This window comes from Scatophagus argus, chromosome 21 (genome assembly GCF_020382885.2).
Source record: "Scatophagus argus isolate fScaArg1 chromosome 21, fScaArg1.pri, whole genome shotgun sequence".
NCBI classification, from domain to species: domain Eukaryota; kingdom Metazoa; phylum Chordata; class Actinopteri; family Scatophagidae; genus Scatophagus; species Scatophagus argus.
This window is the reverse complement of record NC_058513.1, coordinates 8,502,325-8,524,050: the sequence shown is the minus strand read 5'-3', so window position 1 is coordinate 8,524,050 and position 21,726 is coordinate 8,502,325. Positions and strand designations below refer to the sequence as shown.

At 40.7% G+C, this 21,726-nt stretch overlaps 2 protein-coding genes across 5 annotated transcripts; both read left to right on the top strand.

The window, feature by feature from the left end:
- Window positions 1-73: 73 nt before the first annotated feature.
- Window positions 74-12,209, top strand: rnf40 (ring finger protein 40). 4 transcript variants are annotated; one of them, XM_046377036.1, is made up of 20 exons: window positions 74-208; window positions 704-853; window positions 1,020-1,187; window positions 1,455-1,773; window positions 2,735-2,935; window positions 3,157-3,278; window positions 3,462-3,608; window positions 3,912-3,986; window positions 4,148-4,267; window positions 4,424-4,603; window positions 4,827-4,962; window positions 5,385-5,506; window positions 5,631-5,896; window positions 6,033-6,150; window positions 6,299-6,448; window positions 9,565-9,777; window positions 9,874-9,999; window positions 10,734-10,874; window positions 11,002-11,103; window positions 11,495-12,209. In XM_046377036.1, the coding sequence occupies exons 2-20, from the start codon at window positions 716-718 to the stop codon at window positions 11,669-11,671; spliced, it is 3,021 nt and encodes a 1,006-aa protein (XP_046232992.1). In that variant the 5' UTR covers window positions 74-208; window positions 704-715; the 3' UTR covers window positions 11,672-12,209. The 4 variants fall into 4 exon arrangements, with proteins under 4 accessions (XP_046232992.1, XP_046232989.1, XP_046232991.1 ...); XM_046377033.1 differs by having other exon boundaries at window positions 2,726-2,935; XM_046377035.1 differs by having other exon boundaries at window positions 176-218; window positions 2,726-2,935.
- A 1,317-nt stretch (window positions 12,210-13,526) lies between these two features.
- On the top strand, window positions 13,527-21,626 carry LOC124052601 (tumor necrosis factor receptor superfamily member 12A). The gene is made up of 5 exons (XM_046377056.1): window positions 13,527-13,921; window positions 18,220-18,318; window positions 18,448-18,591; window positions 19,409-19,457; window positions 20,056-21,626. The coding sequence occupies exons 1-4, from the start codon at window positions 13,840-13,842 to the stop codon at window positions 19,447-19,449; spliced, it is 366 nt and encodes a 121-aa protein (XP_046233012.1). The 5' UTR covers window positions 13,527-13,839; the 3' UTR covers window positions 19,450-19,457; window positions 20,056-21,626.
- The last annotated feature ends 100 nt before the right edge of the window (window positions 21,627-21,726 follow it).

Here is a 21,726-nt window from a genome sequence, read left to right as displayed (position 1 = left end):
AATTCATATTAATATGGTCTTTTTGAAGCACTATAAAACAGTAAACGTGTCAACATTTTATAACAGGATTTCGCAACAATAACGTCAATTTGTTATTTGTTTTTATCATATCCTGATGATTTTTTTTTTAACTATGCGGATGCACATTGTCGTAATTTCCTGTAGCTTCTCCGGATGCCTTGAGTTACATTTTTAATCGCTCGTGAAGGTTTGTAACGGTAATGTTTGACAGAAAGCGGTTTATACCGCGTGTGCTTTTAAAATTTATTTGAAAAACATCTTACGTCTGTGGTCGTGGTGAGTGAATATAAATATCGACCACCAGTCATTAAAGACACCGGACAAAGAGCGGCGTTTAGCTAAAGAGGTCTCTCAGAATTAACGTTAGCGTTAGCATCTCTAGCGTTAGCAAGCTTGCTAATATTCGTTAATCTTAACAGAAATGCCAAATAAAACATTGTCGGTAGCCGTTCAGACAGGTGCTTTTACGGTAACAGCCAACAAAGCCGCTCAAAAGAAATATTTTCATATGAACCCTACAAGAGCAGTTTTCTGCTACAGTTTAAATTAATGGCCCTGCGCTTGGAATATATAGCTAAGCTAGCTAATATCAAATGAATGAGTTCTCCATCTGCAAACGCATCCGTGGTTTCTGAATGCTATACCAAAACGAGTGTTTCATGTCAGGCTTGATGTCTTGCAGGGGGAAGGAACGATGTCGGGTGCTGGGGGAGGAAAGCGTCCCTCCGGAGGGGACAGCCCCCCTGGCCCACCTGAGAAGAAAAGCAAAAAAGAGGAGAAGACCACCACCACTCTCATTGAGCCCATACGCATTGCTGGAGTCTCCTCAACGGTCAGTAATTTGGTGTTTACTTATAGCCTATTTTTTGCGACATCGATCAAGATGACTTTGTACACCCACATGACATTGAAGCTCATCTCAGGTGTTTTTGTTTTGCCAAACAACTCTCAGAATTTCTGATATTCTTCACTTTGGGGTCTGTATTTGTTATGTGCAGGAGGAAATGGACATGAAGGTCCTTCAGTTCAAGAATAAGAAGCTGTGTGAGCGCTTGGAGCAGAGGCAGGCAATGGAGGATGAGTTACGTGAGAAAATTGAGAAGTTGGAGAAGAGACAAGCCACTGATGACACAACCCTGCTGATTGTCAACCGCTACTGGTCACAGGTACCTCTGCACATTTGATGACATTGTTTTAACCTAGTTGTACCCCATTTTGAGCTGAAACGTGATTTCAGAGATGTCCATGTAAACAAGACAAGGGAAGTCTCACAGGGTCAAAACCACCATTCATTCACTAAATGTTGTCCAACTGTGTGCCTCAACCTGATAATTTATAATTTATATTTTATGCTGTATGAAAAATATACTGATGTTAATGGTTTTTTCCGGAGGATTAACACTCCTGTCCATCCTTGTGTTTCTAATTTGCAGTTGGAAGAGACTGTGCACGTCCTACGCAAGCGAATTGAGCCGGAATCAACAATGGCATCTACGCCTGCCCCGCCCTCAGCCCCTCTACCAGAGCCCACGCCAATGGAGGAAGATCGTGTCAGTCTGGCCTCGCCAACATCAACCATTCCTCCACCTCCACTCCCAGACGTTCAGAGTGAGGGGGAGCAGACAGAGCAGCAGCAGGAGGAGCATCAGGAAGAGCGTCAGGAAGAGCGTCAGGAGGAGCAGCAACCTCCTCCTCCTTCTGGGCCAGAAGAGTTGTTGACTCCTACAGAGCCACCACTGGACTCAACAACAGGTAAGCAGGGTTTTGCCAGACCAAGTTGCTCCATCAATGACCACATTTATGGACTATTGTAGTTTGACTGCATAATCTGTAGTCTGATTTTATTTCTTAACATTCAAATTTGATGAAAGTGTTGGGTATGACTCCACATTAGGTTTCAGTATCAGCCAACCCCGTATTCAAGTTTAAGCGTTGTCTGTCTATTGTATTTATACTGTTGCATTGTCTACACTTGTTACTTACTTTGTGCAACTTTTGCAAAAACAATCTGCTTCAAATGGATCATTTTATTCCTTATACACTAGAGGCAAATAAAACAACACACATGCTGCAAATTAGTAGTCACATTTTGATTAAGGTGAGTGAATGTGTTTTCACTCAGTGACATCTGCTGTGACAATGAAGGAAAATGCAGGTTCTTTTTTTATATCTTTTAAGAGAAAAAAGAAACAAATTAAGAACAGAATTAATATTGCTTTGTTTTCTTACATGTGTTGTGTATAAATTAACTCCCTCTAGCTGCCATTGTGAAACGGTTTTGGGCTTATCTTTTGCTTAGACTAGCTGCACTAGAGGAGTGGGTTGGGACACTGTACATGCAATTTTAATTTAAGAAAGTTGCAAAATCTTTATATGGATGGGTTCATAAATTCAGTCTGACCATTTGATCTCAGATGAGAGTGTGCAGATTGATCATTTCCACCCTTACAGGCAAAAGAGTAATTGCACTTGTTGCAACAAGCACTTTGGTAAAGTGTAAGCACACATTTGAGTTCTCTGCCATTGCCTCTAAGAGCAGGGTGTGTGAGTGTGTTGCATTGCATGATGCTGCAGCTGAGTTGTTGAGATAAAATGTGCAAAATAACTTTTATGTATCAATAATTACTGTGTGTTTCAGTACCCGTCCCTACGCTTTCAGAACTTTTTTGAGCTGAAGATTAACCACCTTTTAACCACCTTTTAGTATGTTCAGATGCATCGACGCCCCCTCCTCCCCTAAGTGAGAATGCCAAAGGTTTCCTGGCTACACTGGAGCACAGCAGTGAGGAGGAGCTCACTCTGCACCTCCAAGAACGTATGCAATTCAGCAAGGAAGCCATCGCCTGCTTGGTGTGTGTATTTGACAGGCTGCACAGCCGCATCGATGATATGTGCAAGCAAGTCCAGACTGCAGGTAACAGTGGAGACATGCTTGTTACTGACACATTCGTATATAATAAGCCATTGCTGCACTAATATACAAATAAGACAGAAAACATCTGCAGCATATTTTATATCCTGCAATGAAACTAATCACCTGCTAATGATGGCTTTTATATGGCAATATCAAGCTGGGTTTTTATGACACTTGCTATCTTCACTCTAATTTGGCACAACTGTCTTCTTCTTTGGCAGCATGTGAAGACGATAGCCAGTCTGACATGCTCAGCCTGAACCACACTCTTCTGGAGGAGAACGTTCGACTGCGAGACCTGGCCACTCTCCTGCAGGGCAGACACCACAAGATGTCCATGGAGGTACAATGTTTGTGACACTGTGGATGTTAGTATGCATGGTCAATATTTTTGCCTGTGTGAGATTATGTGTCAGTAACAGTTGGAGTATGTCAATGAGAAAAACATCTGTATGTGTATATATGTCCTTGGTGTATACTTGTCACTGAAGACACAGCTGCTGGTATGTCTTTGGCCTTATTACAGTATAATGAGCTGGTGGACAAGGTGACCAGCTCCGAGACAAAAGTGTCTGAGATGGAGACGACAGTGGAGGACCTGCAGTGGGACATTGAGAAGCTCCGCAACAGGGAACAAAAGCTCAACAAACATCTGGCAGAGGCCATGGAGCAGGTATAAAATTATCTATGTGCAACTTGTGTATGTGTACACATTTTTTGTCTCGTGTTTGTCATGAGTTGACAGTGATAAGGCCCCAAGCATCAATGCGTGTCAAGCCAGCTGGTCGTGTTGATGCTGTTGTATTAGTTGCATCTGTTATCTGAACATGAAGAAAAATGAGCATTGTCTGAGTGACATCATAGGATGTACGATGTGTACAGGTGTGCTGTGTGATTTCATGTTGTTTTGCTTTGTTTTGCTTCATGTTTGTGCTTTTTTTGACCTTTTTTTTGTTCTGCATTTTCCTGTCTGCAGCTCAAGTCAGGATACAGCAGCACTGGAAGCTCAGGTGGATTACCTGGAGGCCAGATTACACTAAACATCCAGAAGGTGAGCCCTCATGGGAAGTGTCCCTTTACAATTAATTTTTTGTGGCTTTTACATCTGTTTGTAACAGATTTTATATCTCACATACTAGTTTGTGCAGGCACAGTAATTTTTTTACTCCATGCACATTATTTCTATCTCTAATACATTTCTTTCTATCTTAGTTTGAGAGTCTTAATGCGGAGTTGGAGCACAACCAGGAGTTGGCCAATAGCCGCATGGCAGAGCTGGAGAAACTGCAACTGGAGCTCCAGGAGGCTGTGAGGGAGAGCGAGAAACTCAAGGTAAAGATATTGTCTGTGATTGTTTTACAAGCATTGCTGACATTGCACATGATTATCAGGAAACCATTTCATATATATGGAGACAACAATGTAAGTATTTTTTTTTTTTTTTTTTTTTAACATCTGTGGCTCCACTGTCGTCTCCTGATTTTTCAGATGGACTTGCGCAATATTCCAGAGGAGGTTGTGAAGGAGACTCTAGAGTACAAATGTCTACAGTCCCAATTTTCCCTGCTGTACAATGAGTCCCTCGGGGTGAAAACCCAGCTGGATGAGGCCCGGGCCCTCCTGCTCACTGCCAAGAACGCCCACCTCCGTCAGATAGAGCACATGGAGGTAAATTTCACAGAACAAAGTTGATAAAATAAATGTTTTTCTCAGCGAAAATGCAATATCCCTGATATCTCCTAATACTGCAGTTTGAATGTTGCTCAGTGTTTCTATTCCAGCTGTTTGTCGTTATTGTCTTTTGCCCTAGCAACATAAACCTGGATGTGTTTATTGTTACTTCTGCTTGGAAATATGATCAACAATGTCTTACTGTTTTCAAACTGTTCAGAGTGATGAGCTGTCCCTTCAGAAGAAGCTGCGGACTGAAGTCATACAGCTTGAGGATACCCTGGCTCAGGTGCGCAAAGAGTACGAAATGCTGCGTATCGAGTTTGAACAGAACCTGGCAGCCAACGAGCAAGCAGGTACTTTTCAAAACACACCTTCACATTTATCAACAAGTGTTTGAAGAGAGAAGGGAAATCCTGCCATAGTGTGGTACATTAGAATGTACCATATTTGTAAATATTTGTAACTCTGTGCCTTTATTTGGAGATGGATTATGTTTGATGCACTATTTAGTGCAAATTCATCATGTTAAATTACAGTAATGTGAGGATGATACTCATTAAATTAATCAACAGTGAATCAACAGTGAATCAGCAAGGTGTTTTTATAGTTTCACTCTGCTTAGGAACAGTGCATATTGTATCATTTATATTATGATGTCATTTCTGTGCACCTTATGGTTGAGCTCATCATTTACAGCAATACATAATGTTGAATGACTCAAAACCAAACCACACTTTGACAGATTTACGTCTCTTATCTTTCTCTCTGCTCTCAGGACCAATCAACAGGGAGATGCGACACTTAATCAGCAGCCTTCAGAACCACAACCTGCAGCTGAAAGGTGACGTGCAACGCTACAAGAGGAAGTTGCGGGAAACACAAATGGAGATCAATAAGGTAGATAACTTGATTCACTGGCAAGCGTCTGATCTTTCTTTCAGTGAGAATCAGAGGGTTGTTCTAAGTAAAACCGAAACATTGGTAGTGATGCATTTCTTTTGCATACTTGCTTTGTCAACAGTTGCGTTGTCAGAGTGGTGACACAGGGGTGCTGATTCTAGAGGAGACAACGAGTGACAGCATTGACGTGAAGAAAGAGGAGGATGAGGACCAAGAGGAAGAGGAAGAGAGGAGGAAGGAACTGGAGAGACAGCGGGCCCGGGAGCGAGAGAGGGAGAGGGAAGCTGAGCGAGAACGAGAGAGGGAGCGTGAGAGAGAGAGGCAGCGCAGCGACGAGCTGAAGAGGAAGGACTCGGACACGCTGAAGATGCTCAGAGTAGAACTCAAGTACATCACCTTCTGCTCAAGCCAAAACAAAATGTTTGGCCATAGTCACATATTTGATGTAAAACACAAGCACTCAGCTTACACTGATGGGACTGTTGATATTAGTGTAACCTCTATGTCTTTTGTACCCCTAAAGGAAAGCCCAAGAGTCCCAGAAAGAGATGAAGCTCTTGTTGGACATGTATAAGTCGGCTCCAAAGGAGCAGAGAGACAAAGTGCAGCTCATGGCAGCTGAACGCAAATCTAAAGCTGAGGTTTGTTCTTTGTTGTGTTGTCACCCCACCATACTTTTGCACATGTTTTTGCATGCTGCAAAAAAATGTCTCTTCGCTGCTAACAACCAAATATTCAAACAGAAATGCAAGTTAAATACAATACCCATACCCGTCTCAACCTGCCCAGGTGGATGAGCTGAGGATGCGGGTGCGAGAACTGGAGGAGAGGGAGAAGAAGGAAAGCAAGAAGCTGGCTGATGAAGATGCCCTCAGGAAGATCCGAGTGGCAGAAGAGACCATTGAGCATTTACAGAAAAAACTGGCTGCCACTAAACAGGTATCTGTGTACCTTTTGTTTCTTCAAACATATAGGAGAGTGAGTGGAGTGGCAACTCAGACAGGAGACTTTTACCAAAGGTTTTTAGGACATATGTGTAACTTTTATAATTGATCATAGTATCAAACTGACACACACACACAAAAAGTTCTTCCCTTTTCTAAACCTGTTAAATATTTCAGACCAGTAAGAATTAGACTTGAGTCATCAGCTGTATTTGGCAAAGTTAAATTTAAACCTTTGGGACTGTATCAGATATAACTACCAACAGACCAGCTGTGTTAAGATTGAAAGTAGCACAATGAGTAGCACATTTGCCTAATAAACAGATTATCCTAATCTTAGAACCAAAGGAGGAATTGAAACGCTGTGATCTGGAATTCAAATCTGATCAGCTGGTAAATTTAAAGCTAGCACAGTAAATTGTTTTTTTTCTCAGTAGCTTGAATATGTAGTTTTTCATTTGCTTGTTTTTATTTATTTATTCATTTTTCATTTTAAGTGTCAGTTAGAAATCTTCACTCCAAAGCTTCAAGCATTTCTATTTTCTGTTCATGTAGTTATCTTCATTTTCTGACAACATAGTTAAGCTCTGCCATTTTTCGTTTCACATCTCACATCTCACCTCATGCTCCAGAATTACATTTTTAAATTGTCTATTAAAACTATTAGAACTCTTTGAGGAAATATGCTGACAATTCAGAAATACTTGTTTTGTGTTCTAAATTGTGTCTGTCATTGTAGATAAAGACAAGATAAGACAAGTTAAATAAGTCAGTTTTCATTCTGAGAGGCAGCTTTAACATTTTCTCAACTGCCACCTATTATTATTTTATAACTCTTTCTGAATCTTCTATAAGAGGGAAGGAGGGAGGTTGAAATGAAATGATTATGTTGGCATTTTAGGAAAAAATTATTGCAGTGGAAAAAAAAATCTTTTCGGGTGGGGTGAATCTGTTTGCATGAGCCACCCTGATAAATTCTAAGTATGTAAACACTGTCGAATCTGAGCTCACTTACTTGGCTTTTCTGTCTTGTAAATGTTTAGAAGTTCATCTAAAATTTCATCAGTACGTCAGAAAACTGATGGAATAAGAGAAGAGACGATTACACAAGGCGATTGAAATTTGTCTTTTCACATATCCCTCCTAGTACGCATACATGCAGTCCCACACATGTGCACTTAATCAGCGTGGTCGGAGTGCAGGGTCTCCTGCAGTCCAGCGCCCCTGTGTGATACCTGCTACCCTTCAGTCACCAGCTCACAGTTAGACTACACCCTCCTGTCAGTGATCAAAACAGTGACCTTTCGTTTATTGACCGGCCTCTCTTTTTCCTCCTGGGGTATCCTGCCTCCCTTCTTCAGACTGTCATGGGATGGAAAATATAAAAACCATGAACTGACTGAGGTCAAATCTTGGTTAAGCAATTTCAATGTCACTCTAATATGTGTTGAGTTGTGTGTACAGTGGACACACCCACATTAGATAATGTGATACTGTTACGATAATATGCATTAATTCAGCTCTTTACACAAGTGCTACATTGGATATGATCAGTCTTGGAGGCTTGTGAGTTTATACGAATGATATTATCTTCATCTTCAAGTCTTGAGCAATAACTCTCTGAGTTTGTGAACTTTGACAAACTTTGTAAAGCGTGTGACAGCGCTAAGGCCACCTAGACTATGCTGGTCTCTTTTCATTAGTACTGAGACTGCATTAATCAAATACAGGAAATTACAGCATGATGTAAAAGTGTTATGACTGTGTTTTAAATTGTTTAAATGTTGTTCCATACCAGTTTATGAGCTTAAAGCAGACAGATGTTCAGATGCGAACGCCTGCAGCTCCATGCTTGGGAGGTCTAGCAGAACATAATTAACAGAAGGCAAAACACAGTCTTAACTGATAGTAATACCCTCCTTCAGCTCTTTGCTTTCGTCTTCTTATCTGGTTGGAACTTTAAAGTACAGCAGCTAAACTGCTTTGCATTCAGATGTGTTTGATTTGTTCCCCTCGGTTCCTTGCTGGCAGAATTTAACTCTGCAGGATTGCAGATTGCCAAAACTACCTAATAAACAAGCTACTTGTTAGTTCATATGTCTTTTGTTTATAGGCCGTGGTTGGCTTGTAAGTGGGCAGTGTGAACCAAAACGAATCAATTGCAGCAAAGAAAAATTTGTATCTACAATAGTAGCACAGAAGTCAAGCCAGGTACAATTGCATGTCGAAATGCAGACGCATAAATAGGCCAATGAAGGTGTAACTTAATTAATCACTATTTCAAGGAAATTCAATCGAACGCAACTGGACTTAGTTATTTGTCTTTGAAGACATTTCACCTCTCATCCAAGAGGCTTCATCATGCTCGCTTGACTAGTCAAGCGAGCATGATGAAGCACCAAAAGTTCATATTTTCTTTATGTGTTGTTATGATATATTGATTAAGTAGTTTATTTAAAAGTAGCAAGGAAAGGGTCAGGAAGAATAGATGCTGCTGATTCCTTTTTTAATCTCTGAAAAAAGAAATTATTATTTCAGTTATTTTCACACTCAGCATTGACTTAGTAGGGCCATTGAAACATTAACATTAAAACTCAAATTAGTTGACCCCTCACTGAATATAACCAGTGTCTACACGGCTCTGGGCATAATGTAGGCTCATGCAGTGCTGCACCGACTATTTATTATTTATTGATTAGTTGATTAAACCAGACTATGGACACTCATTTGATAAAATCTTATCCCAGAGTCCCAAACCCCAAAGCCAAAATAGTCAGTCATTCTGTTACTTATGGATAGAATTTAAGTGAAAATAAAGTATTCCCTTTTTTGCTGGAAGTCTATCAAGGACACCTGGTGGCCCCGGACCCCACTTTGATTAGCACTGGATTAAATTAATGACTAATATATTTGATTAGTTTAAATATTATTTTTTATTACCCCATTAATGTAACAATTAATTTAAATACAAATACTTACCTCAGTAATATTTCATTATAATTTATAATCACCTGCTGGCACATAGATTAATATAATCACAGTATGTAAATTTATTATATTAAAACTTCACTGTAGTAATAAGCGTTTAAAATCATCACTGTGTCTCTTAAGGAGGAGGAAGCCCTGCTGAGTGAGATGGATGTAACTGGCCAGGCCTTCGAGGACATGCAGGAGCAGAACAGCCGGCTGCTACAGCAGTTACGGGAGAAAGACGATGCCAATTTCAAGCTGATGAGTGAGCGAATCAAATCCAACCAGATCTACAAACTGCTGAAAGAGGAGAAAGAAGAGCTGGCTGACCAAGTTCTCACATTCAAAACCCAGGTCATGTGTAACTTCAAAAAGCAGCGTTGACATTGTTCTCGTTGTGTCAAATTGTGGCACTGAAGTGCTAAATGTTATTTTGTTGTTGCTCTACAGGTGGATGCCCAGCTGTTAGTTGTGCAGAAGCTTGAAGAAAAAGAGGGTATCCTCCAGAGCACACTGGCTGCTTTGGAGAAAGAGCTAGCTGTCCGGACACAAGCGCTCGAACTCAACAAGAGAAAGGTGAGATGTGCCATCGCTAATGTGGTCGCTGGATGATTTAATCGCTGCTCTGTATGAGTAAGTATATAAAAATATGAATACTGAGCAGCATTAAATGAAGGATCTGGATAACAGCACATTGCCAAAAGTCATGCTTTTGCACCCTTGTTTTGTGTGTGTATGTGAAAAGGTCTGACATCCAAGATCCGTGGGATTACTTCCATGAAACATGCCATCCTAACAGCAAATTTAACCCACCATCTGCAAAGTGAACTTGCAATTTTTGCAACAAGTTAAATACCTACTTGTGTAATGCGTTTGTGGTAATTGCTAACATTGCCCCAGTACCTGTAAAGACTGCCTGAGTGCACTGAGGCACTTGTAATGATGTTACCCTGGTGAATATCAGCTGTAAATTTTCAAACAAAAGTAACCACTGACTTTAACTGAGACCAGTGGTAGTCTAGAAGCTATGAAGGGGGTCTAAAAACGTGCTGTGCAAGATAGTAGTCAGACATGGAACATGTACATGTTATGCAGTAAGTAGAAGAAAAAAGAAAACAAAACAAAACCAATGGTGCAGTTGTTTAGGTTAGTACACAGCTGAATATCTAAAGTGAAGCACAAAGGATATGCTCAGAATGTGAGGTTGTGTCCAGCCTTACTGTACCACCACTACATTACAGCTCAGGAATCTCATCATCAGGTTTTTGTTTTTTTTTTATTGAGTGCATCCGGTTCCTTTGTTGCTGCAGGCGGTGGAGGCTGCCCAGCTGGCAGAGGACCTGAAGGTGCAGCTGGAGCACACGCAGGCCAAGCTTAAGGAGATCCAGGTCTCTGTGGCTGAGAACCGCACTGCCCGGGAGAGGGAGAGCAGCAACCTGAAACGAGCACAGGTATGTTGTATTCCAGAATTGGGGTATATCACTCCAAACTCTTTCCAGGAATCACACAAATTACTCCTAAAGTTGGAAGATCACCTGAGGAGTCCGTCATAAACGATGACAAAATGATGTCTTGCAGGAGGACCTGTCCAGGCTGAGACGGAAGCTGGAGAAACAGAAGAAGGTGGAGGTGTACTCTGATGCTGATGAGATCCTGCAGGAGGAGATCAACCAGTACAAGGTGAGAAGGAGAGATCATAGGTTTTGCACAGAGAACGTTATGACTTTAATTAGCATTTGTTATTGGTGAGGGAGTTATAAAAACACCAACAGCTTTCTGGCACAATCTGCAGGGCACTGTAGTTGGCAGAGCTGTAACATTCCAGTGAAAAAGTAACATGTCATAGGGCAGAATACTACACTTTTTAATTTGTTCAATTGGCTGGCAGTGTCAGTTTTTCATTCATGAGTTTGAGCCAGAGAGTGAGCTCAAGTCTCCACTTTTGATATTAAGAATCCTCCTTATTACACCCTCAAGCGTGAACTGCGGTACCATGCAATGATTAGAGATGTTATAACAGTGTTGGCAAGGCAACATCTGGCCCATATACACTGTATTTATCTGTCTCCAGGCCAAGCTGCGCTGCCCCTGCTGCAACACACGAGACAAGGAGACGGTACTCACCAAGTGTTTCCACGTGTTCTGCTATGAATGTCTGAAGATGCGTTACGATACTCGACAGAGGAAGTGCCCAAAGTGCAACTGTGCCTTCGGAGCCAACGACTTTCACCGCATCTACATCACCTAATTCACAGAGAGAGGGGGGGAGTGAAATGTAGACAGAACCAAAGGAGGGAAGAGAAGAGACAAAAGGCGAAGGAACTGAACATTTACTTAAAGAGGCAGACATTTTGGGGGTAACAGATGAGTGTGTTTCCCCGTTTTAATCTCTCTTTGGAAAGAGTTGTTTTACTGCACCATCATTGCCAGTCTGTGATTTCATTTGGTGACCAAACAGATAGTGAGTGGCACATGTGACTGAGTGTTGTGCTGTAGTTAATAAACCCAGTTATTTGTGCACACGGTGATATTCCTACATGTTCAGCTGCTCTGCACTGTTTTTCTGTCCTTGTTGTTCTTGCCATGTTAAACATCTTCTCTTTTAACCAACTGGGCCAGCTTTTTCTTCAACTTTTTTTTTTTTTAATGTATTGAAAAGCTTGGAAAAACTGCAGTGGTACATGGTTTGAAGCGTTTTGTTTGAATTCTTTTGTCCTGCTGGAAATCCTGTAAAATCAGTGAAGCTGAAACTTCAAAATTTCAAAATTAAAAGAAGCCATCCTTTACAGACTTGAGGATTGCATGTGTAAAACTAAACATGTTTCTAATACATAGATTTGAACAGCCAGAATTACTTGAACTTCTTTTGTTAGGCCATAGTATTGACAATCCCTGAGAAACGTCAGCTAGTTTGGCACCCCGTCAGCGCATACAGGAGTGTTTGGATCACCTTGGGCAAGGTCCTCTGTGTGTGTTCATCTCGTTGCCATGGTTCCTGTTGGAGAGTTTGACACAACATCTGCAGCTTATAGTGCCTCATTACTGATGAAATCACTGCAGTGGAAAGTCAGCTCATATGGGTGTCCTTAGTGAGCTGTGCTGCTCCAGGTCCTCTTAGACTGCTTTCCTAAAGGTTAGCCGTGACAGTCAAGTACAAAAACATCTGTTGAACAACATGCTTCTAAACTAATTGAGCCAATGAAACCTCCTTTTCCTCTGTTCGGGTGATGTGAACTATTTACTGTGAGATTGGTTAACGTCTGTTTGACGTTAGCTCTTGTGGGAAAGGCAGTGCACACCATGTAGTGCACACATTAAAAGTTCCAGGCTGCAGAGGAAAAAGACTCAATATGTGAAAAGAGTTTATCAGGCATTTGGGAACAGTTAAGTAAAACTGCTGGCAAAAATAAGATTAACTTGATAGGTAATAACACATGGGCAGTGTTTTTAACTAACATGAATGTGCATAACCTGTCATAAATAAATGAGTAGTTTTCACTTATTGCCAAGTGATCATTCGTGCGCCACACAACACTGATGTCGCTGTCCTCCTCTACCTGCTGGTCTTCATTAATAAATGAGACAATGCTGTGACACGGGGCCAGCCTGATAGCACTCCAGGCATGCGTCCACTGGCTTTGTTATTGCATATTTGTGCTGCAGCAGCGGGCTACACCCAACCCCAGACATTAATAACACCACCGCGCGTCAGGGACGCTCACTATACGAATGTCAGTTTCCGAAAAGCAAGACCATCAAGGTTGATTTGTGTCTGAAAGAGAGGCACCCAAGTGGACAAAGATAAAAACTTGTCGAACTTTTAACTTTGAGCGGACTTAAAAAGACTTAAAACAGCAGATTTATCTGGTGAATGTCATCTGGTTTTGCCTCAGTTTGCTGTTCCTCTCTCCCTGTGTATGGGACCCGCTCTCATGCCAGAGACTTGTGTTTTTTGGCAGCGAGGAGGGAATGACGTCGACAGGCGTGGTAATAACAATGAGAACACTATTAAGTCCAGACTACACAGAGTCTCTGGTTGAAAAATGTGGAGAAAACCCTCCAGGGCGTGGTCCCTAAAAATATGAAATACACGTATTGAAATCCATACCTGAGTTGGTTTAATTGGAACTTTCACTCGAAGTGAAACAAATGAGACCACATACTCTGGTAGAGGAGTTTCCTGTGAGTCGGGGAGTGCGCACAAGAGAATCCGAGCAGTACAGTACATAGGAAATGACTCATAGGAGTTGAACTGTTAGCGTGGGTGTGTGCGCTATTAAAACAAGGCGCAGACTCCTCCGGGTGACTCACTCTGATGCTCGCTTTTCCATGCTGAAACCCAGCACGGATTGTTAATCAGATGAACTTTCGGGAATTGTGTAGCCGACAGCGAGCAGCTTTTTACCCGCAGACATCATGGCTTCAAACGCTCTCTGCGCACTGTGTGGACTTATTATAGCGGCCGTGACCAATTTCTATGGTGTGAGCGCACAGAAAAGTAAGTGAAAAGTTTCATTTTTTAAATCAGAAACTATTCGTTTTTTTTGCACGAGTGTATTTTTTTTAAAACTTATCTATGTTCCGCTGTTTTATCTTTCAATCTCTGAAGTTGGTTCATCTGTGTGGTTCTGTTGTCGGTGTGATCGTGTAGCACAGTCTGGTGGTCTGCGCTCCCTATAATGGGGTCACATAGTGAGTCTGCTTACAAAGCCGCTTCCTTTAACAGCTGCATTTCTCACCGGTTCCGCATTCCGATCGCCTTATTTCACCCAATCCATCCGCGCCCCAGGGTGAGCTGGACAGGCCACATGGAAAGGGTGCACTGCCTGGGTCCCTTTTGCACAAGGATACAGCTTTTTAAATGTATTACATAAAGTCCGAAAGAAAAAAACAAAAAAGCTTCTAACTTTGTTTCCACTGAAGTTTGGATTTAATCCCAGAGGAGAACACCGGACTCAGATTGCAGCGAGGACATAAAATCTTGAATAATTACACGGGTTAGGGCCATTTCCTTAGGCATTAAAGTTACCACATGCATTTTAACACCCTAAAGTCAAAACATGCTCGATCTATATTCTCTTCCCGTGTGAAAGCGTCTCTACATCTGGACATCAGCTGCTGGTCCACCCACCCCCTTCCAGTTCATGACAAAACACAGCACCCCCACACCCAAAAACACCCTTTGTCAGCTTAGGTGCTGAGAGTTGCCAAGGTCTTCTTGTAGGGAACATGAAAAAAAAAAGGCTCTCAACTTGTTGCCAGATTTTAGATGCTGAACCAAAAGAAACTATTATGATAATCCCTGCTGCTTCTTACTATTCAAATATAATGCTAACCCCACTGAAACACCACTAACAGAATCATTTCTTTCCTTAGTTTAAGGTCAATCTCAGTACCAGTTTCAGGTTGTTTTTTGGAGTTCAGTCTGGCATCTGATCTGTACTTCTCAGATGTGGTTTGGGTTTGGACAGAGGTCAACCAGCAGAGAGAGTTCAGTTCCTTCCACTGACCTTCTGAACCCAGCCAGACTTGCTGGATGTTGCATGGCTGAAATCACGATGAGAAATACTTACAAGAAGTGTGACACATTTTTACTGTGACCGCGACTATGAAGTGAGTCAGTCCAGCTCTGTAGGCGGGCTGGCTGTGGAGGATGGAGAGTCTCTGGGGGCCAGAGCATGTGGTTGTAACATAACCAGAGAGTTAGAGGTCAAAAAGCCTCGAACATGACTTTTGGAGCAGGTGCCTTTTGGCTGCAGTTGGTTTAATAACGTGCAGTGCGACCAGCCGAAGACCCACGGAGTGCACCTTCCTCACCGTGCACGTGGAAGGCTCTGGATCGCATGCTCTTGGAATTTTAATCTTGGATCTCGGGTTTAGTTCTTCATGGATGTTGTTTGGTTGTGAGTGACAAGTAAAACCAAGTGAATTTATTTGTAATTAGAGTTGACACAATTGCTCAGTTAAAGGGGTATTTCAGTGATGTAGGATTGCACTTCCATAAAGCTTGGGAACAAACAAGAGTCACATTTATAAACTAAAAGACAAAAAACAAACGCCAACTCAAGCCAAGAGAACCCCAGTGTGACTTTATACTTCTACTTCACTACATATCACAGGTTAATATTTGACTTTTAGCCTCACTGCACTTATTTGACAGCTACATTTAGGCACACTAGTTTTTTGAATATAATTAGATTATGAAAATACAATGCCTTTTAAAGATTAACCCTGTGGTTTCTGTCTTTTTGAAAGGTGGCTTGTCACATTGCAGATGTCTGTGAGTTGTTAGCAGTTTCACCATTTCCCCCTGAAACATTTCCCCCTTATACCTTTCAGAAGGTTTCATTTAAATAACTATTTGAGGCTTAAAGAAGCAAAATACCTAATATTTCACCAAGATGAGGAAAAAGTCTAAAGAATTAATACAAATTTGTTATAACTTCTTTCCCACCCCATTAACCATCTTACAAACCTCCAGATTTATGATGTGATACTTTGGATGGCAGCCAAAGTGTATAGGTTGGAAACTTCTGGACTTAATGGCTGTACAGCAAAATGCTTTGTATGCACTGACACATCAGTATTAACATTCCAGTCATTTGTCTAATAATGCGCATGTCACATGCCATATGTCAGAATAACAAGTAGCTTTTTAATCCTTTTGAAGTACATTTTTCTGACAATACTTTTGTATTTCCACTTAAATAAGGCCTTGAATGCAGGACTTTCACTTATAAAGGAGTATTTTTACAGTGTTGTACTAATACTCACTGGCCACCCATAAGGAGGGAAAAAGGAAGAGTGGGGCCCATGTATAACCAGAGGTCAGACTCTCTGCTCTCTGGTTCAGCAATAATCATGTTCATCCTAAATATAAGCAATTATAACAAAACTTTAAAAACAGAAAAAAAATAGTTATTGAAACAATAAAATAAACATTGTATGTATTGTTTTAGTCAAGTGTCACCTGCTTCACAATGAAAAACCTGACCTGAGAAATGTGCTGATCTAAACTAAGTGCTAGCTAATGTTGGAGTGAACCTCCTTACTGAGAAAGGAGAAGAAAAAGCCAAGAAGGAGCTTTCAAGGTCTTTAAGACCCAAAAAATAATGTAATGACCAACTTTTGTAAGTCAGCTCAGAAAGCTGCCTGGTTTAAGAGGCCAGCGTTACAGCTGCCGTCACCAGCAGAAAGGTAGCCGGCCTCGGTGGAGGAGCGACCACCACCTGTAGGCGAACGTGCCCATGGATTTGTGTAGAAGAGAAGGAGCACATGAACATGCATTGATAAGAGTAAAGCAGATTTTGGGAGGACCCAGCCTGTTCAGGGGCCCAGCCATCTCTGTGAGTGGGTCTGCAGTTTGAATTCTGCGGTCACATTGTTCAGACCACCACTGCACAACTAACTTGTGTTACTTTATGTTCTGAATATTTACACTAAACAAATATCTGTGGATTACTACTTTATTTCATACATCTGTAACCCGGTCACGTCTGCCACATTTGTTTGTCGTCTAACACCATTTTGAAAACTTCGTTTGTCAGCTCATCAGCTTGATGTCAAAATATCATTAAAGTGACCACAATTTCCTACACACATTCATTAAATTACTTTTGCTTTGCGTCAAACTTACCTCTATGACAATTTTTGGTATCACTTTCTGTCATGTTTACAGCAGTTAGTTTGAACTTGAAAATTACCACAAGTGATGACTCAATTTAGACTCTGGGTTTAAGAGCACAATAGAAGCTGCATGCAAATACACGTGAGAGTGAGACGGAAGAAAGATTTTTTATCATTCTATCCATCAAATATCTGTAGGCTGTTTCCTTGTTACGCTCTGTGTAGCTTTGTAATACCTGGTATTGTTTCAGTCAAATCACTAGGTTGTAATATTGTTTTGTAGGGGTATTTTTCCAGCTTGCTGCCAGAATATTTTGCTACTTCATGCATGACCTTGGGGTATTAATACATCTGTGTCTCCTTTTAACAAAAGACAGGATGTGGAATCTGCAGAGAGAATCACACTCTATTAACACACCAAAACAGTCTTAACACTCAGCTTGCTATCTGTGTTAACTGTGTCACATCTTCAGTCTAATTCCTTCCTTATCATCTAGGAAGTGCACAGCTTTAATTGTTCAGCTGTCTGGCTGCCATAAAAAGAGATGAAGCTTTCCATTGTGTCCTCAGAGGTAGATATTTTCTCAACCAAGCTAAAACCGCCGTCGACTTCTTTCTCACAGACACATTCGTTCATTCTCTGGAAGTCACAGATGTAAACAGAAGCAAAACAATTCAGCGGAAGCACTCTGTGAAAACACATCCTGCCCTTCACACACACACACACACACACACCGCCTGCCCGTTCATGCGCCAGAAAATAGAGTAATTCTCTCTAGTGAAATTAAGTTGCATCAGCAGTCTGACCCAAAGGAATTTCCCAGTTTCATTTTATGAGAACAAGAAAGCAGCAAAGTTTCCTCACATGTTCTGCTCAAGTCCCACCTTTTACTGTATCATCTGAACCTCTCCTGCAAATCACTTTCTTGAGGTTTGTTTTATTTTTTATTTTATTCCTTCTTAGGAGTATTGGTTGATTTCTAAAACCTTTGCATCAGCCTCTAAGTATTACCTCCACATCATAATATTCAAAGGCTCAGACACTGTTAATGACAAATGTCTTTTAAACCCCTCAAGTTCCCAGCTTTGACTCATTGTTTCCCTCTGAAGGACCGAAGAAATAAAACTATCATGACTAACAGGTGATCTCTGATGTTTTTCTGTGTGCAGGTCAGTGCAGCAATTCAGAGTTTTGGAACACAGATTTGGATGTTTGTGTGCCATGTGCATCGTGCAAGCAGTACCCAAAGACCCCATCATGCAACACATGTAAGACAGCGACTCACACTGTGAAAAATGTAAATTACTTTCTGCCGTGACATGAGTCATACGGTGGCATCCTACCTTTCAGTGCTGCAGTTTAACTTTTTCTTGTGTTTTTTCTGGAACAATCATTAGGTAAATATGTGGAGGAGACACCTGATGTGTGGAAACTGGCAGCCATCACCAGTTTCTCAGTGCTTGCTGTCGTGCTGGTCGGTGCCGCGTTGATTATCGGGTTCATGGTGCATCGGCGCAAGTCACACAAGAGGCCTTTACGTGGTGAGAGTCTGAAAAAATGACATCTGAAATGAATCATACATTTCCAATACATATATATATTGTTGGAAAATACAGAGTTTCTTAGTCTAAATCACAAAACATGGCTGCAACTGAAAAGAGTGTTTCATGTTCCCAAACTGACTATGTAATTCATCTCTGTTCAGCAAATTAAATAAGGTGATAAATTAGATCATAAAAGGATGTGTTACAGCCTATTAATTTCTTACAATGTGTAACCTGGAATCCCAGAAAAGGATTTCATTATTATTTTACAAGCGTTCTGAATTGCTTTGAGGGTGAAAACCCTATTTGTGTGACATTCAAGGCTAATAAGTATAAGTTATTGGTGAAAGATTACTTTGGGGTTGAGTAAACCTTTAAAAATCATGCTGTGTCCCTGATGCAAAGCGATTCTTGGTAGGCACAAACAAAGCACACTGTGTGAGGTTTCTTGGTATGAAGACTTTGCAGCTGTGTCACAGTCAAAAAATGGCACAGAACTTAACTTTTATCTGTTTACTTACACTGAGAGACAAGGCTTTTTTTTTTTTTACAAAGCAATTTTAACATGTCACATTAGGAAAGGCAGCACAAGTGCAAACAATTAAATAAATGATAGCTGAATTCCGTTAAACTTCAGTTTCATGGCTCTGGTAATGTGAATACTGCCTCAGAGCTACCATTAATGTCCTCGTTAGTGCTTTTCCTGGTGTTGTAAGTCAAAATGTTTGCTATGAAAATGGCCTTTTGGAAACTATTTAGATAAACAACCACTTTGCTGTCATAGGAAAAATGCTAATTTGTATTTTCATCACAGAACCCATCGAAGAAACTGCGGGGCCACTTTATCAAGCTTAAACATTTCAGTAAGTATCATTTTCACCTTGTTGTAACAAGAGTTAGACGAGTGTATAAATTTGAATCATTGAATCATGTCATGAGATAACTTTTGTTGTGAATTGGCGCTATATAAATAAACGGAATTGAATTGAATTGAATTGAATCACATTACAGAAGGGCTGCCTTGATTCAATAACCCAAATGTAAGGTGAGATTCAGTACTGAGTCAGTGCTGCCTAAACTCGATAATGGGTCAGTTTTGAACCCAGTGTTTTCAAGTTTGTTGGGGTAAAAACTCTGTGAAAGAATCATAAAAAAGATATGAATAGATATGAATTTTACCTGATGAAGGTTTGAGGACTGAAAACTTGTAAATAAAGCGACAAGTGATAAAGAGCATGCTTAATTTTTTTTTTTTTTTTTTTTTTTTTTGGTTCTTTTACAATTGACTCAGCATAGTCAGATTTGAATGTAAACCATTAAATATCAGCGCCAGATGTTAGCAGCTTCAGTCCAGAAGCATCAGTATCAGTCCACATTGGTCCACATGTTTGTTATAAATTGGCCATAATTTGACATAATGTGAACGTAAATAGAACTGAATGGTTTCCATGGCCTCCACAGCCTCATCTTCCTCTGGAAACAGATGTGACAGAACCAAGGAGCGACTGGTTCAGACTCCAGACGGAGGAACCTCTGGACCATGAACTGTACATTCTGACCAGAATCGGACCATTTTAATTTATTAGACTGTTGAGTGAAGAGACGTGTTCAGTTCTCACGCTCAGCGTAGGTCCAACAGTGACCACAGGACTTACAACGAGCAACTCTCACACCTCTTTAGGAATAGCAACAACATTACAATAGTGCTATCAGTTTTCAGATTTTGTGTGCCTTTATATTCCACTTAAATGAGGTTTTGATCTGGAAAACCTTTGTGGGTTTGCAGATGTATGATTCAGAAGTAAGATAAAACTACAGCCCTTTCTTCAGAGAGATGGACGCTTTCCAAATTCTCGACTCTGATGAATGTAACACAGCTACTGCTGCCTGCTGGGCTGCAGTTTGATCTCCTGCTATTCACCGGGGTTAGACGAGGTCTATCTGCTGGTCACTGACCACAGCAGCCTCTTAAAGATAAAACAACATGTGAGTAAGATATACTGTTAGGCACATTAAGGCCATTTGAATGTAGCTACTTTTGCAGTAGATGAAATGTGTTCTAGCCTTTGACCCTGCCAGTACCTCTGTGTACCTGTTCTTTTTAGTAGCCTCATACAATGCTGTCGATTAAAGTAGCAAACTGTATTCATTCACTGTTACTGGGCCTCCTGAGACCAACGCAGACCCTGTATTGCAGGTCATTACAATATTGTCTCGTCTGTTTTAACATTTCTAGGTTTTAGGAGATGTTAGTTGGACTTTCCTCTATCACAACCCGAGAACTCACACGTTACCGTCCAAGGACAGGATGTTTGAAACACTAGACATACAATCCCAAACTGCTAACACGTGGGAATGTTACGAGGAATGTACTGCAGTGAAGGAAATGACATCTAGAGCGTTATAGGTGAAGCTATTCAATCACACGATCATGCTTACTAACACTTGACCTGTTATTTCAGATCTGCACCAGGACGAAAAAATACATATATATGTCTAGATGTCTGTTTGTAATTTTGTAGGGAATCATGATGGGCAAAGTTGTTGTTTTCCACCTTTTTTTATAGGTTGATTTTTCTTTTTTTTTCTGTTAATCTTCAAAACATCATGCAGTATGTGGTTACTGAGATATTTAATGTGACTGACAATGTTTCAGGTCATATTTTCGATCTGTCTGCTTGCAGGTAAACTGCCTGTCCTCTGGCAGCACATTCACTTAAAATACAGATACTTCCTCTTTTTTTGAGATTTTTGTATTATTTATTTTAAAGTATCTTGCAGTGTTGTTTTGCATCGACTGCGAGTGACAAGCACAGTTGTAAAGGGACTCCAGTGAAGATTTATTTTAAACTTCCACCAGGCCAGCCAACAGTTTTACTGAGCAATAACTAACATTTTCTGCTTCTCTCTTTCGCTTCCTATTTCTAATTGTATATACTGTACATGCACTGGCTTCTTTTACTTAATGCAATCTTATAAACTGCTTTATGTACCAAATGTATTTTCACAATAAAACTGACAATTTCTAATAATAACGCGAGTGTCTCAGTATGTAAGCAACTCACATTCCAAATCATTTGAAAGAAAGAAAGAAATACACTGTGTTTTCCAAGGCTTTTAATTAATTTCAAC

Coding starts and splice junctions, on each gene's coding strand:
- rnf40 (XM_046377033.1), top strand. CDS start 716: ATGTCGGGTGCTGGGGGAGGAAAGCGTCCCTCCGGAGGGGACAGCCCC. Junction 1,774..2,725: donor ACCACTGGACTCAACAACAG/GTAAGCAGGGTT, acceptor ACCACCTTTTAG/TATGTTCAGATGCATCGACG. Junction 5,897..6,032: donor ATGCTCAGAGTAGAACTCAA/GTACATCACCTT, acceptor GTACCCCTAAAG/GAAAGCCCAAGAGTCCCAGA.
- LOC124052601 (XM_046377056.1), top strand. CDS start 13,840: ATGGCTTCAAACGCTCTCTGCGCACTGTGTGGACTTATTATAGCGGCC. Junction 13,922..18,219: donor TGGTGTGAGCGCACAGAAAA/GTAAGTGAAAAG, acceptor TTCTGTGTGCAG/GTCAGTGCAGCAATTCAGAG. Junction 18,319..18,447: donor GACCCCATCATGCAACACAT/GTAAGACAGCGA, acceptor AACAATCATTAG/GTAAATATGTGGAGGAGACA.